This window comes from Phascolarctos cinereus, unplaced genomic scaffold, assembly GCF_003287225.1.
Source record: "Phascolarctos cinereus isolate Bilbo 61053 unplaced genomic scaffold, phaCin_HiC Scaffold_5;HRSCAF=322, whole genome shotgun sequence".
Classification (NCBI taxonomy): domain Eukaryota; kingdom Metazoa; phylum Chordata; class Mammalia; order Diprotodontia; family Phascolarctidae; genus Phascolarctos; species Phascolarctos cinereus.
The window spans coordinates 269,213,309-269,230,488 of record NW_027555958.1 but is presented as its reverse complement, the minus strand read 5'-3'; the positions used below and the strand labels follow the sequence as shown (position 1 = coordinate 269,230,488).

Below are 17,180 nucleotides of genomic sequence, written 5' to 3'. Positions count from 1 at the left end.
GTCCCTGGGGTCTTCGCCATGCCCCGGTCCGAGCTTGGCGGCTGCTTCTTTCTCTTAGCTCTCGGCATATGCCTGGGGCTGCAACAAAGCCACCGCAACGTGTTGCTTATCCTGGGTGAGTAACGGTCTGGCGGCCCACTGACCCTTCCTCAGTGCAAACCTGGCAATCCCAGGGATGCCTCGGGCATCTCTTAGCTACCCAGGCAGGGGCAGGGCATGCCTTCATTCCAAGGTCACCTCCTGTATCGGGCCTGTAACGCAACCCCGGAAGCGTGCAATCCTAGCAGCTACGCTGGGGTCAGACCTACTACCTCGGTAATGTCGCTGCCCATTCCCCAATCTCTTCCCCTTCCCCCTCCACACACACAACACCGCTCCTGTCCCTGCTAGCACAAAGGTCATTAATGACTGCTTGGAATGTGGCGGTACCTGACGCCATTTCTTCCACGTCTGGGGGCCCCCACTAAGAACTCGGTGCCTCCTTCACCTCTCCTCATCTCCTTTTGTCTTCTTCCTCTTCTCCTCTCCCCTCCCCTCCTCCCTGTGAGTTCCTATTCCAGGGCACATCTGAGCCTCAGTATCACGGTTCACCTCTGTACTGCACTGAATCTCCCCCATGCTCCCACTTCTCCCCTCTTCTCACCCTTTTCTCCTTCTTTCCCCTCTCTTCCTCTCCTCTCAGATGTCTTCTCCACCCTGTCACACCCACAGTAAGCAGCTTTCTGGCTGTAAGCCCCACACGTGATATTCGGGGTGGAGAGTGTCTCCAGACACATCCTGCAGCCCCACTCACCTTATCCTAACTGAACCCCCAAGTTAGGGTGATGTTTGAAAGTGGAGCTCTTGCTTGCCTACGCTCTTTTCACTCCACTTGGGTTTCTGGGTTCTGATAGCAGGATAATGACATAGAGATAACAGAGTTGGGTGAGAGATCTGTCCAAACATGAGCACGGAGGAATCTGCTGTTGGGCATGAATCTCCTTTTCTCATTTCCTTTTTTTCTTGGAGGGTCGGGGGGAAAGGGTACACTTACAGGTGAACATGTACTTTCTCTCTCTCTCTCTCTCTCTCTCTCTCTCTCTCTCTCTCTCTCTCTCTCTCTCTCTCTCTCTCTCTCTCTCTCTCTCTCTCTCTCTCTCTCTCTCTCTCTCTCTCTCTCTCTCTCTCTCTCTCTCTCTCTCTCTCTCTCTTTCTCCTCCCCACCGAAAATCTGAAATTCTACCGAAGATATGTATTTTTCAGGGACTTCCTGTTTTGGTGGTGAGGGCTCTGTCCTTGTGATAAATCAAACCACAAAACAGCTTATTTCTGGGCCTGGCCCCTTGCCAGTCCTCATCCCTACTGTTAAATCAGTGTCACAAATACATATTCTGAGCCTCCAGACAGACTTTTTCGGTTCATTGCAAAACAGTTCTTCAGTCCCCCATACCCCACCTCCATAGACAAGTAGGTTTTTTTCAAGGGTGGCTCCTATGAACCACTATGGCATCTATACCCCAAATCTCTATCATAATCACCTGCTTTTCAGAACCTGGGGGGAGTAAAGGACAAAAACCATCAGTTAAAATGTCACAACTTGGGATAGACAAGAGGCTATGTAAAGATGGCTTTAAGCTATTCCCTCCTCCTTCATTCTCACCTTGGGTAGGAAGGCCAGCTGTAGAGAAAAACTCATAGCCATTCTTCCAGAAGACCTAGAATAGATATTTCTGCTTACAACACACCATTCCCACCCCCCAGCTTCAGCTGCCCCACCAGGGTAAATATGACAATAACTCGTGTTTATTTAACCCTTTAAGGTTTACAAAGAATTTTCCTTACAGTACTTCTCTGAGATAGAGAGTGCAAGAATCACCTCCATTTTGTAGTTGAGGAAACCTAAGATTCAAAAAAATTGTGTCTTGCTCAAAGAATCCCAGTTAATAGTAAATAGCAGTACTGGGACTCATAAAGTAGGTGTGTAGATGACAAAGGGACTGAGACCTGATGGCCAATGGGATCAACACTTAGCATTAAGGCCAGGTGCCCATAATAATAATAAATTAAATATTAATTTATAATTAATAATCAAAATATTTAGTGAAATCACTACAATTATTATAGCTGGCATTTGTGTATCATTTTAAAGTTTGCAATGTGCTTTATATACATTATCTCATTTGAGCCTTATGACAGCTCTGTGAGATAAATACTGTAGGTATTATTCCTACTTTATAGATGAGGAAACCAAGGCTGACAGAGATCAAATGGCCTGCTGAAACTAAAACAGCTAATTAAGTGATGAAAGTGGAATTAGAACACAAATTTTCCTGATTCCTAGACTAATATGCTGTCCACTGGATGAGCCAGGGTTAACACTGGCTCTGGGAGTGCTCATTTGAGCTCTGGCTCCTCCATTCAGAGACCCTGAATTGCGCAGAATCTCCCCGTTACCTGAATGTGAGTTTTTCCTACAATGCCTTACACCATACATCAGAGCCCCAGTCCCAGCTTTACTCAGAATTCCTCCACCAAATCTGCCTACAATTCAGTAGGATACCAAATGCCAGTATCCTTGAGCTCCATAGTGAATCCTCATACTCAGCTTTATTTCTCTCACATCCCTTAGCTCACAGTGCCTTCCCTCTTTCTCTTCCCATTGGCAGCGGATGATGGAGGCTTTGAGAGTGGTACATACAACAACAGTGCAATCTCAACCCCACACCTGGATGCCTTGGCAAAAAGGAGCCTGATCTTCCATAATGCCTTCACCTCAGTCAGCAGCTGCTCCCCTAGTCGTGCTAGCCTCCTGACTGGCTTACCGCAGGTAAGCAGATGCCCGTGCTACGGGAGAAGAAGAATGGGGTGGTGAAAAAGAGAACAGTAGAAGGGAGAAGATAGGAGAATCTTTTGAGCAGTGTATACTGTTGGGATTCTGGGCATATAGGCAGTATCTTGGAGTGAATAGGCTGTTGGCTCCCCCCTTTCATCAAAAAAGTGCTAATAATACAGTCTATCCTAACAAGCCCATGCCCTGCTACCTTCTCTGAGAATCTCCCTGACCCTTTCATCTTCCCATATCTATCCTTCACCAGAACTACTTCTTTGTAAGTCTTCATTGTAATTCTTTATAATTTTGAACAGAAAACTGTCAGATTCCACATTTAAGTTAGCCATACGGAAGAGTTTTGTGTCTTGATCATTGCCATCTGGGGAGGCTGGGTTAGAGAGGTTTGTTAATATAGTGCTTCCATGCTAATGAAAGTCTTCTGGACCAGGACAAACGAGATGCGGGTGGGAGAGGGAGGAAGGAAAGGTACAAACACAGAACTTTCATATGCACTGGCAAGCTAAGTTCTAATTCAAGTCAGGGAACTAGGAAGAGGGATACTATAGTTGATCTGAGTGATGGAGACAGCTTGGTTGAGAGTCCTGGCCCCCTCAGGCTCATAATAGCTTTCCTTACAGCATCAGAATGGAATGTATGGCTTACATCAGAATGACCATCATTTCAACTCCTTCAACAAGGTGCGAAGTCTGCCTCTGCTTCTCAGCCAGGCTAACATCCGCACAGGTTAGGAGCTTGGGTGGGTTTGGGGGAAGAAGTAGTTACTTCCTGCTTCTCATAGTTCCTGAGATTCCTCCCACTTCACAGAGGGAGAGACTGAGGACCAAGGGGGTTAAACTGTTGTCCGAGGTCACACAGATAATTACTCTGCCTCCACTTACCAAAGTCCTTGGGTCTGGACCTGTGACTTGATTGGTTTACAGAACTCCTGGGGGAGAAACTCCCTCTGGCAAGGTAAATTGGCACCTGTGTTTCAGCTTGTGGTATTGGAGTCACCTGGGACAATGAGAGGTTTAGTGACTTACCTGGGATGACACAACTAGTATGTCTCATGGGCTTGACTTGAAGCTTTCTTCTTGACTTTAAAGCCATCTCCTCTGTCCACTACACTAATCTGCCTGCCAAACACAACAGAGAACTATAGAATTTCAGTTTTGGAATTAACTTCAGAGGATATCCAGGCGTAATCACATTTAAGTAGCACTGTCCTTTATAACGTCCTCCACAAATGATCATGCCGTTTCCATTTGAAGAGCTCTAGGTATAGAGACCTTGCTTCTGATTCAGCTTGTCATCTGGAACAGGATGAGACATAATTGGCAATAGGTGCCCTCCTTAAATGGGTATTCTGGAAGGATCCAACCAACCAGTTCCAGAGTACAGCCTGGAGAAGAATGAATATGGCCTCAGAGGTCCTTTCTAGGTCTCAAATCTATGATCCTACAATTTCCTTGAATTTATCCTCATATTATTTGATTTCCAAGCCCCTCACTGTCCTGATAACCCTCCTCTGGATTATTATTGTTCAGTCGTTACAGTGATGTCTGTCTCTTCATGACCCCATTTGGGGTTTTCTTGGCAGAGATACTGGAGTGGTTTGCCATTTCCTTCTCCAGCTCATTTGCCAGATGAGAAAACCAAGGCAAACAGACTTGTGACTTTCCCAGGGTCACCCACCTTCCCAACAGACCCAACTGGTCTGAGGCCAGATTTCAACCTAGGAAGATGAGTCTTTCTGACTCCAGACCCAGAGCTATATCCACCGCACCACCTAGCTGCCCCTCCTCTGAATGCCCTCCTGCTTATCAATATTCTTTCTAAAATGTGGCAGCCAGGCAGCTAGGTGGCACAGTGGATAGAGCACCAGCCCTGAAGTCAGGAGGACCTGAGTTCAAATTCGGCCTCAACCAAACACTTGACACTAGCTGTGTGACCCTGGGCAAGTCACTTAACCCTATTGCCTAGCCAAAGTAAATAAATAAATAAATAAAATAAAATGTGGCACCCAGAACTTAACTCAGTTTTCTAGATGTGGTACAAACAGGACAGAGCGCAGGAGAACTGTCCCTTACTTTTTTTATATTCTTAACATGTCAAAAATCACATTAGGTTTTTGGCACACACTCTTCAATGTCTGCTCTCAGTGAAGGCTTTCCCTCTGTGTATGTGGCTGTGTACACAGCTTCCTGGCTGACTCCTGGCACAGCAGCAGTAATTAGAAGGCAGCAGGCTTAAGGGAGAAGAGAGATCACATGGATCATGGGATCATAGGTCTAGAGTTGGAAGAAATGACTTAGTCCAACTTTCTCACTTTTTAGGTAAGGAAAGTGAGGCACCCCAGGTTCTCCCTTTCTGCTCTTTCTCCTGACTGTGGGCTTGTTGGGCTGTCTTTTCCAGGCATCATTGGGAAGAAGCATGTTGGACCAGAGCCAGTATACCCATTTGACTTTGCCTACACAGAGGAGAATGGCTCCATCCTTCAGGTGGGGAGAAACATCACCCGCATAAAGCTGCTGGTCCGAAAATTCCTGGAAACCCAGGATGACAGGTAGGAGCCTTTGTCCCTCCACCAGCCCTCAGACTCCTAGCTTGTCACTCCAGAACTTTCACTGAGATTCATTCTTATAAATCTATATTACTAGATTACCTCTGCTTGGGTTTGGAGGAGGGAGAGGAGGTGTGTGCGAGCATACACTATGTTGTCATGCTCAAGTATCTATGTTCAGGTGTTTATCTGTGTCTGGAAAGTTTCTACTCCCCATCTATGTCCATCTTTTAAAGTCCAATTCAAATGCTTCCTCTTCTCAAAAGTCTTTCCTAATTTCCCCTAGTAGGTAACTACTTTGTTCCCCTAATTTAACATAGAACTTTGCTTTGCAACTCATTAATCAACAAGTATTTATTTCTTTTCCTCCCTCCACTTCTTGTCCGGTATTTAGCACAGTGCTTGGCACATAGTAGGTGGTTACCAAATGCTTGTTGACTTGACTGATGCACTTACCATGCACTGGTTTTGTAATATACATATTGGTATGTGTGTCTTAATCCCTTCCTGGACTGCATGCAATTAATCAATAAGCCAAGCAAAGATTTATCTAAATTTTAAATCTTCCCCAGCACTTGACATAATACCTAACACGTGTTAAGTGTTTGATAAATGTTATATGTATTATATAAGGTCCCAGTTAGAAACTGGGGCATAGGGAGGCTCTAACACTGGAGGGGTGTTGAGTAGAGGGGTGTAGGCAGTGCTATGAGGGGGACCCAAGCTGGCATAACAGAGTGACCTAGGTTAAGAGTCAGGAACATTGACATAGCTGGGTGGAAAGGGCTGTGAGGAGCCTGTGAGGATCCTTGTCCTGACCCTGGTTTTGATTCATTCCTTCCACTTCTCAGGCCCTTCTTCCTCTATGTTGCTTTCCATGATCCCCACCGGTGTGGACATTCTCAGCCAATGTATGGACCCTTCTGTGAGAAGTTTGGCAATGGAGAGAGTGGGATGGGGTGGATCCCTGACTGGGTGCCCCAAACTTATGCCCCAGAGGATGTACAGGTAATATAGGACCTCCTTTATCTCAACTCCTTTTACCTCTAGGGATTCCATCGGACTCAGACCCTCCTTGTGAGCCTGCGACCCATGCTCCAAGCAGGTGTGTGGTTAGCCCAGAAGAGCTCCCGTGCCAGAGGAATTTGGACCCAAGGACCAAGTTAACCCTTGCCTCCTGGGTCTATACTCTTATTAATGGTAATAAAAGGACTAAGGAAATAGGACGGTTTATTCATATAAGACAATAAACCTTTAAGACCAATGTGCATAAAGAATAAAACATAGAATCATGGGATTTCATAATTGGAAGGAACTTCAGAAGTCATCTAGTTCAACCCATATTCAGTTAAGAATCCTCAATAATATCCCTATCAGTCTAAGTTCTCTAGAAAAGTTCAGTTGTACCCATTCCTCCTGTTCATAGCACCAGTTTAGACTTTAGTCTGTGTCTCTTCCAACCCTCCCAATTCTGTCTATGACCTATCACCTACCTGTCTTTCCTAGGTCCCTTACTTCATCCCTGACACCCCAGCAGCCCGAGCTGACTTGGCTGCTCAGTACACCACTATTGGCCGAATGGACCAAGGTATGAGGAAGAACAGGGCCTAGGAACCTAACCGGGCTCTCTGCTTTGTCTCAGACAGGGAGGGGTTACCCCAAGCACCATCTAGGTCCAGACTTCCCTGCGAGCGCAACTGCAGCCTAGCTCAGACAGAGAGTGTGAATCACCACCATGGACTGAGTTCCCCATCTGTATACACCTCTGTATTAGACCCTGCCAGGGCGGGATCCAGAAGGAAAAAAATTGCAAAACATGATTGCCTGTCCTAGGCAGCTCCCATTCTCACAGTGATGTTGGAACCAAAACTATAGTTAGGGTGAGGTGACTCCAGCTTTGCCCCAGGATGGGAAATTTAAAAAGAGGGGGTGGAGTGCTTGTATTCTTGTAAGGAAAAAGGTGAGAGGCAAGGTTAGAGCATGAGAAATGGTTAGAAGCTGGGGAAGATGTTCTATTCTTTAATCAGGTTCCTCAGCTGAGAGATGAGAAAGGGGAGAGCCCATAATAGTTGGGACCTGCAAATTGGCCTAGCCTAAGAATAGGACGGGAAGCCTGACAAATTGGTGCCTTTAATATGAACAGCATTGGCCCTCTAGGGCCATTTTGTCACTCCAGGGAAGGGGGCAGCGTGAGGAAGGGAAGCAGGACCCCTTCCCACCACTCACCTTTAGGTGAGGGAACAGAAACAGTAACGCAGCTGCAGGACCGTCCTTCCTAAAGATGCCTCCATCTTCCTTATCCCAGACATCTCACCTTCCAAGCAGCCCAAACCTTCACGGGAAAGGCATCTGGCCGGGGTCAGAGTGGGAGGGACCTGAAATGACTAAAGGACCACCCTTTTTTACTCAGGCTTGTCCTTGGGCCACTGGTCTCAATGAGGTGGTGCCCCTGTTGTCTCAAAGGAGGCCATATTTCAACACTTTATCTGAAAAAATGCTGGCTTAGGAGTCAGGTTGTAGCGCCTGCTCTGACGATTTTTTGTTGTTCAGTCATTTCCATTGTGTCTGACTCTCCGTGATCCCATTTGAGGTTTTCTTGGCAAAGATCCTGACACGGTTGGCCATTTCCTTCTCTGGCTCATTTTACAAATCCTGGGATGGGTGATGGAAGGGAGAAAGAGGTAGCCATATCATTTAGCCTCAAAGTCTGGCCCTTTGAGCACCCACAGAAGACAGATGCCCAAAGTCATAGAGAATCTAGTCGTACAGGGAGGTACACAAAAATGCCAAGGCAAGGCCAGAGTGATGAATCAAAGCTAGTAGTGTCAATCATGGAAGACTTTCTGAAAGAGATGGATTTTAAATGGGTGAAAAGGTCTGCATTGAAAGAAGGGAGTGGTGAGGGTAGGAGTGTTGATAGTGGCTCACAAGTGGCAACAAGGTGGGCTCGGGAAGAGGGGGAGAATTCTACAAGTCACTGTGCTGCCTATTCTCTTCACTCTTGACTTTTCCTACAGGGATTGGACTGGTGCTGGAAGAACTGAATAAAGCTGGCTTCCTGAATGACACCCTGGTGATCTTCACTTCAGACAATGGCATCCCCTTCCCTAGTGGCAGAACCAACCTATACTGGTCAGGCATAGCCGAGCCCATGTTGGTGTCTTCTCCAGAGCACCGAAACCGTTGGGGCCAAGTCAGCGAGGCCTTTGTCAGCCTCTTGGGTAAGGCCACATTTGACTGTCTCTCCATCTGCCTCCTTGTTGCAAAGGAATCTGAAGGCATGCACTTACCTTTAAGTAGACCTTGAGATGCCTTTTAATTTTATAATAGTTGGGAAAACTGGGATTGATCAAAAAGTCTTGTAGTAACTCATGATGGAGAAAGGAGAGTAAAATTCTGCTTGCCTGGTTCCCAGATCGATCCCTGCCTTTTAGGGAGAGAAGAGCAGTTCTTTTCTCTTCTTACAGCTTCTGGGTAAGAGATATTCTCATGAGTCAAGCATGAAGTTCTTATTAAGAACCAACTGGGTCCCAGGCAATGTGTTCAGAGAATAGGGCTCTTCTCTGTGGCTTCTTGGCTCACACCCACCTGCCACCCAAGAGATTTTTTTTTTTTAGAGTCTGAGGAGAAAGTAACATGACAAATGGACAAAGAGACAGGCTTCAGCTGTAGCATGGGGATCTAGGTAAGGCAGGAGGGATAGCTTCCTGAAAATGAAAATTATTGAGCACTAAGGTAGGTTCTAAGAAACTGTGAGATGTGTCCCCAATCCAGAGGCATCTACTTCTCTGGTATAGTTTTAATTCAATATCACATGAAGGTAGTAGAAAGTTGCTCCTGGTAACTTGTTTAGGTCTTTGCCAGACTGAATTCATAGGGTCATAGTTTCAAACTGGAAGAGGCCTAAGAGGCCTAATTCTACTCCCTTATTACAGAGACAAGGAGACTGAGACCCAGAGAGGTTAAGAATCTTATCTAGTTCAAACCCAGGTCTTTTGACTTCAAATCCAGTGCCTTTCCACTGGACATTGTTACCTCTGGTTCCTTTCCAGAGGTTGCACTGGTGTCAGAAGACCTGGGTTGGAGTCTTTCTAGCTTTGTGGCCTTGGAGAAGTCATTTTGCTTCCTTTCACACACTTAGGATGTGCGAAGTTCTTTCTAGGCATCAACTCATTGGATCCTCGCAAGAGAAATACAGGAAATAGAGTGAGGCCAAGAGACTTGCCCTGGGTAACGCATCTAATAAGTGGCAAGAAGCATGAGTCTAACCCAGGTTTTTCCTGACTCCAACTCTAGCATTCTCTTGTTATTCTACTTTTACCTACCTACTAGGGTTGTAGTGAGAATCAATTCTGATGTATGTAAAGTGCTTTGCAACCATGAAAGTTTGTGCAAATGTCAACTAATATCATTATTATTTTTAAGACCTCGTGCCCACCATCTTGGATTGGTTCTCCATACCATACCCCAGCTATCGCATCTTTGGTACCAAGACAGTCCATCTCACTGGTCACTCTCTCTTGCCTGCACTACTAGCAGAGCCACCCTGGGCCACAGTCTTCAGTAGCCACAGTCACCATGAAGTCACAATGTACTACCCCATGCGCTCTGTGCTCCATCAGAATTTCCATCTAGTTCACAACCTCAACTTCAAGATGCCCTTCCCTATCGATCAGGATTTCTACGTTTCCCCTACCTTCCAGGACTTGCTTAATCGCACCAGGTCTGGCCAGCACACAAACTGGTATAAGGACCTCCACCACTATTATTACCGCGATCGATGGGAACTCTATGACAGGAAACAAGACCCCTGGGAGACCCAGAACTTAGCCACTGACCCCAACTATGTGGAGGTGCTGGAGATGCTGAAAGTTCAGCTGACCAAGTGGCAGTGGGAGACTAATGACCCCTGGGTATGTGCTCCAGATGGTGTCTTGGAAGAGAAGCTCTCTCCCCAGTGTCAGCCACTCCATAATGAACTATGAGCCTTTAATGCCCATCTTCTCCCAAAATGTCCTGCCTTGCTGATGATTGAGCGGGACCGAGGGAGAGCATCTTTTTGTCCTAAGAAGAATAAGCCCCGCTAAATCCTCATTTCTATCTCTGACTGAGCATTATTATGGGGTCAGACAAGCGAGGTACAAGTCTCATTCCCTGTACTGACCCTTTAAGTTGTCCCATAGTCACCATAGGGATATGGTTGAGGCTCCACTGCCAATGTACCTGACTTGGACACAAGTGAACTGTAAGGTGAGGGTGTTAAACAGAGGCCCTAGCAGGAAGCAGGGTTACTAGCAGCCATGGTGAAAGTCAGATTATAGGTCAAAATGGTCCTATTTTTTCCTGTGGTCCTAGGTCTTAAAGTTTGGAGGAACCTTACGTCTCTAGACAGAGCCTCTCTTATAAGAAATTTTGAGGAAATCTAGTAAATAAAAAAGAAAAAGGGAATCAAGGCTCTGTTACCCTTGGTATGCCTAAGAGGTAGCCACCCACCCACTCACAGGCTTCTACAGGATGAAGGAATTTGAGAGGACTCAGGTCTTTGCATCTGCCTGTTGTGGTGGTTCACATAAAACTTTCTCAGGGTGAGAAGATGATGTATTAATTTCAATAAACTCTCAGATAGAGATAACTTGGATTTTTATTGTGAGCTGCGTGAGCATGAGCTTGATAGCATTTCCCATATTTTTCCCCACTGTCAAATTCATCACCCCTAGCAGAGATTTCTTTTAGGCTCTCTGTTTTCAGTAGTTTATCTTTATTGTAAAGGCATTCAGTTTAATTCAGCAAGCATGTATTAAACTCCTTCTGTGTGCCAGACATGGTGCTGGGTGATGAGGATATAAAGACAAAAGTGAATCAATCCCTACCCTTCAGGAGAAAGAGAATAGAATAAATGGGGAAATAGGATGAAAATACATAACTGTGAAAACCATTTTGAAGCCAGTTTCTCTGATAAAGGCCTCATCTCTCAAATACTGGAGGCAAATAACATGTACACAGGTAAGAAAATACAAAATATATGCAAAATCCTGCCTTTTTAAGAAATACTCAAAGACACCACCATTCGGAGATGAAAATTTCCTTACCTCTGACATCGTTTAATTTATTTGGATAAACATCAGGATGAACATCTATGACATGAGTTGACCTATGCTTCCCCTGATCCACAGAGAAGTACTCCTAAAGATCCTGGGGGGTTGGGGGTAGAAATCTAGAATATCAGTCCTTAACTTTTTGGTGTCATGGATCCTTTTGGCAGTCTGGTGAAGCCTAGGGACTCCTTAGAATAATGTTTTTAAATACATAAAATACTTAAGGTTGAAAAGGAAATTATTTTAAAATGTAGTCATATATATGTGCGTGTGTGTGTGTGTGTGTGTGTGTGTGTGTGTGATTTAAAGTTCATGGACCCAAGTTAAGAACTCCTGATCTAGAGCTACAGTGAATTTATATCCATCCAATGTTGCTTCCTCTCTCTCCTAAAGCAGGAGTCCAAGACTCAAATGGAATGGGAGGGGAAAGGTCAAGCCTCATACCATGGGTACCACAGGTCCAAAGATGAATTATTTATAAAAAGTTTGCTCTAATTTAGCAAAATTTACAGAAATTCAGTCTTTAAAATCCATTGTGACAATTACCAAGAGTTGCCTTCTTCCTACTCCCCTGGGAAGCAAGGTTGTTGTTTCCTGCCACAATGGTTCTAGGAGGTAGGGAAAAGGAGAAACTAAGCTCCAGAAGGTCGTTCCTTACTCCACATCCCCATCTTAGTAAACAGGAAGAACCTACTACCTACCCCACAGATCCTCAATGGAGCAGTGGAAATTTTTATATGCTGTGGTGTCGTAAAAATACATCACTCTTCTTCACAGACAAGTGAATGGATATGAAATGGTACATATGTTTTCAAACTTTGTTGCTTTGTTGGGCAATTATACCTAATTGTTTTTCTTTATTACAAAGGAGGGTTCAGTGGGAGAGGCAAATGATTACGGTGTTTGAGGGAAAAAAAAACCCACCAAGAAAAAAGTAAGTATATAAAACTGGTAGTCAGTAGACCTGGGTTCTACTTCTGTCTTTGCCTTCAATTATTTGTACGACCATAGGCATGTCTCTTGCACTTGTATCTAGTATTCACTGGTATAGGGTGGGAGTAATGATACAGAATGGAGACACAGAAGTCTCCATTAAAGCCTTCCTTCCTATCAGCTCCCATGTATTTGTCCCCATCTCCATGCAATAGATTTATGTTGAATAATAGGCATAGGTCTCTCTGTTTTGGCGGTGGTTCTAAGAGACCTTCCTCACAATCTTATATATCATGTCTGCTAAACTCTGTTTTGGCATCAAACTCTGTTTTACTATCATCTCTGTTTGGTTCTTTCTGTTAAGGATTCCCCAATATAGAATCATATCATAGATAAGAAAGCTGGAAGGGGCCTCAGATCATGATTTTAGAAATTTGGAAACTGAGACCCAGAAAAATTAAAGGTCACATGGGGAGTAAATTTTGAAATTAAAAAAATTCCTTTTTAAATTTAATATTTTATTTTTCCCCAATCACATGTAAAACCAATTTTCATTATTCATTTTTAAAACAGTTTCAAATTCTCTCCCTCTCTCTCTGCCCCCCTCATTGAGAAGGCAAGCAATTTGATATAGGTTATACATGTGTAATCATGCAAAACATATTTCCATATTAGTCATGTTGTAAAAGAAAACATTAGGCCAAATAAAAACTCAAGAAAAATAAAGGAAGTAAAAAAAATGCTTCAATCTGTATTCAGATTCCATCAGTTCTTTTTCTGGGGATGGATAACATTTTTCATGATAAGTCCTTCAGAGTTGTCGTGGATCACTGTATTGCTTAGAATAGCTACCTCATTCACAATTGGTCATCTTACAATATTGTTGTTACTATGTACAATGTTCTCCTGGTTCTGCTCATTTCACTTTGCATCAGTTCATGTAAGTCTCTCCAGGTTTTTCTGAGAGCATCAACCTCACCATTTCTTATATTGCAATAGTTTTCCATCACAATCATAAATTGTTCCGTCATTCCCCAATTTCCCCTCAATTTCCAATTGCTTGCCACCAGAAAAGAGCTGCTATAAATATTTGGGCATAGTTCCAAATTGCTCTACATAATGGTTGAATTAGTTCACAACTCCAGAAATGGTGCATTACTGTCTTAATTTTATTATGTCTCCTCCAACATTTATCATTCTCCTTTTCTGTCCTATTAGCCAATCTAATAGGTGTGAGGTAGTACCTCAGTATTGTTTTAATTTGCATTTATCTAATCAGTAGTGATTTAGAGCATTTTTTCATATGGCTATATGTAGCTTTGATTACTTTATCTGAAAACTGTTCATATTTTTGATCATTTGTCAATTGGGGAATGGATCATTTTTTTAATAAATTTGACTCATTTCTCTATATATTTGAGAGATGAGGCTTTTATCAGAGAAACCGGCTTCAAAATGGTTTTCACAGGTATGTATTTCCATCCTATTTCCTCCATTTATTCCATTCTTTCTCTCTCCTTTCACCTTGTCCCTCCTCAAAAGTGTTTTGCTTCTGCTACCTCCTCCTCCAGTCTGCTCTCCTTTTTATCACTGTCTCCTACTTCTCTTATCCCCTTCCCCTCCTACTTTCCTGTAGGGTAAGATAGATTTCTATGCCCAATTACGTATGCATGTTATTCCCTTTGAGCAATTCTGATGAGAGCAAGGTTCAAATGTTCCCCGCCACCTCCCCATCTTCCCCTTCACTCTCTCTTGCCCCTTTTATGTGAGACAATTTACCCCATTCTACCTCTCCCTTTCCCTTTCTCCCAGTGCATTCCCCTTTCTCACCACTTAATTTTATTTTTAAAGATATCATCCCATCATATTCAACTTACACCTGTGCCTTCTGTCTATATATACTCCCTCTAACAACACTAATAACGAGAAAGTTTTTATGAGTTACAAGTACCATCTTCCCATGTAGGAATGTAAACAGTTTAACCTTATTAAACTTCTTATGATTTCCCTTTCCTGTTTATCTTTTTATGCTTCACTTGAGTCTTGTATACAGAAGGTAAATTTTCTATTCAGCACTAATCTTTTCATTAAGAATGCTTGAAAGTCCTCTGTTTCATTACATGTCCGTTTTTCCCCTGAAGGATTATACTCAGTTTTGCTGGGTAGGTGATTCTTTATTGTAATCCTAGCTTCTTTAACCTCTAGATTATCAAATTCCAAGCCCACTGATCTTATAATGTAGAAGCTGCTAAATCTTGTGTTATCCTGACCATGGTTTCACAATACTTGAACTGTTTTTTTCCGGCTGCTTGTGATATTTTCTCCTTAACTTGGGAGCTTTGGAATTTGGCTATAATATTCCTGGGAGTTTTCATTTTGAGATCTCTTTCAGGAAGTGATCAGTGGATTCTTTCAATTTCTATTTTATGCTCTGGTTCTAGAATATCAGGGCAGTTTTTCCTTGATATTCTCTTGAACGATGCTGTCTAGCCTCTTTTTTTGATCATGACTTTCAGGAAGTCTAATAATTTTTAAATTATCTCTCCTGTATCTGTTTTCCAGGTCAGTGTTTTTCTAATAAGACATTTCACATTGTCTTCTATTTGTTCATTCTTTTGGTTTTGTTTTATTGTTTCTTGATGTCTCATAGAGTCATTAGCTTCCACTTGCTTAATTCTAATTTTTAAAGAATTACTTTCTTCAGTGAGGTTTTGTACCACATTTTTCACTTGGCCAATTCTGCTTTTCAAGGCATTCTTCTCCTCATTTGTACTTCTTTTACCATTTGGCTTATTTTGTGCCTCCTTAAGCAGTTGATTCTTTTTTCATAATTTTCTTGTATCATTCTCAATTTCTCTTCCCAATTTTTGCTCTACCTCTCTTACTTGATTTTTAAAATCCCTTCTGAGCTCTTCCCTGGCCTGAGGCCAATTCATATTTTTCATGGAGGCTTTAGATGTAGGAATTTTGACTGTCTTTTTCTGAGTAGGTTTTTCGATCTTCCTATGACCAGAATTTTTTTCTGTTATTTGTTCATTTTCCTAGCCTATTTCTTGACTTTTAACTTCTTTGCTAAAGTGGGGCTCTGCTTCCAGGGTGGAGGGTGCACTATCCCAAACTTTAGGGGGGTTTGTGCAGCTGTTTTCAGAGATACTTAGTGATCTGCAAGTTTTCAGTTTTTCTAAGGTGGTATGATCTAAGTAGGGAGAAGTGTGTTTACTACTCTTCTGACCTGTGCTCTGGTCTATGAGTGACTACAAGTACTCTTTTCTGACCTGGAACTGTGATGAGGGTCCCTGTTCTACGACAGCTGCAAAGTCTGATGTGCTAGTGCTCCTCCTCATCCTGGGACTGCCACCTAGGACTGCAACATGGATCTGAATATGGGCAAAGCCATAGAGTCCTGCCCCCAGTGCCAGCAAAGAGACTCCTGTAATCTCCTTCTGACCAGTTGTTTGATCCTCTTCCCATCTGTGGAATGAGAGCTCTGGAAGCGGCCACTGCAGCTACTTATTCATTTACACCAAAGCCTGTTCCTGGTTTGCTGAGGCCTGGTCTGCACTGGACTGCACTACACTCTCACCCCAGTGCGACAGACATTTTCCGCCAAACTTTTAAGTTGTCTTGGGCTGGAAAATTGTTTCACCCCCATTTTTTTGTGGGTTCTGCCACTCCAGGCTTTGTTTCAGGGCATTATTAAAGGTCTTTGGAGGGGTTTGGCAGGGAGCTCAGGTGAGTCCCTACCTTCTTCTCTCTGCCATCTTGGCTCTGCCCCTGGTAGTAGATTTTAAAACTGAGATTTCAGAGTCTATCATGTAGATAATTCCAAAGTCTTGATGAAAGAGTTAGTGAAGTTGCCTTATATGTTAGTTTGCACAAAAAGAAAGGTAAAATAAATGAATTTGCATTGATTGTTCAAATACCCACCAAAGGCAGAATAGAGATAGAACAGCCGCAAACCCACTTGAATCTCATTGCAAATCTCCATTTGTTTCTCCTTCCTTTCATTGTTTCCAACCCAGAATCCTGATTTGAAAGTAAGTTAAAGGCTGAAAAAAACTTGCAAAAAATATTCATTGGAGTAGGAAATGTAGAGGGTCCTGCCATCTCTCATGGAGGAATGGGGAAGAAGCCCATAATGGGAAGGTTATCGTGGGCTTTGTTCTATCCATACAAATTTCTTCTGCTCATCAGTGATGGCCAAGCGGGTACAATTGACAAGAGAGTCCACATCACTCCAGCAATCAGGAGCTAGGCTGGTGTATAAACAAGGGACCTTGTCCAGTTCAGCCTCCTCACGCTTGACTTTTTCCAGGATCTGTTCTTCTGTAGTTCCAAGTCTCTGCAGGGCCTTTCTGTTTTAATAAAATAGAGAACAGGATGGACCCAGATAGAGCCATAAGACCCCTAGAACACTAAATGGGGCAGGGGATTGGGGTGGGAGGGGGAGGGGGACTTGCACATTTGGAATCATTTCACATAAGTGACATAAATCACTTCCTAAGATATGGGTATCATCTCACCACTCATTTGGAGGATGCCCAAATCTAAAGGTCTCCATAGATCAAGCTCAGATGTTCTTCCTAAAGCATCTTGGATAAGTGAACCAGCATTCTGGGATACTGGGCAAAGTGTTCAAGGGCTCCTCTGGGCCCCCAGGAAAAAAATACAAACAGAACAGACAGAGGTGTCACTCATTAAATTGTGTTTTCTATAGGGAAAGGGTGCTTCATATGATGAAGGCTGTTTAATTTTTAAATTTAATAGCATTTATATAGAG

The 17,180-nt window shown here is 43.4% G+C and overlaps 2 protein-coding genes across 2 annotated transcripts in view; one reads left to right on the top strand and one right to left on the bottom strand.

Moving 5' to 3' along the window:
• The first annotated feature begins 18 nt into the window (after positions 1-18).
• Positions 19-11,004, top strand: SGSH (N-sulfoglucosamine sulfohydrolase). Its single transcript, XM_021000773.2, has 8 exons — positions 19-115; positions 2,646-2,806; positions 3,448-3,553; positions 5,225-5,375; positions 6,224-6,380; positions 6,879-6,960; positions 8,390-8,593; positions 9,798-11,004. The coding sequence occupies exons 1-8, from the start codon at positions 19-21 to the stop codon at positions 10,355-10,357; spliced, it is 1,518 nt and encodes a 505-aa protein (XP_020856432.1). The 3' UTR covers positions 10,358-11,004.
• The window catches only part of CARD14 (caspase recruitment domain family member 14), a 52,115-nt gene continuing 45,930 nt past the window's right edge, over positions 10,996-17,180 (bottom strand). Inside the window, exon 20 of the mRNA XM_021000782.2 lies at positions 10,996-16,755. Coding sequence (XP_020856441.1) covers positions 16,548-16,755 — 208 coding nt within the window. The 3' untranslated portion in view covers positions 10,996-16,547. The remainder of the gene's footprint in view (positions 16,756-17,180) is intronic.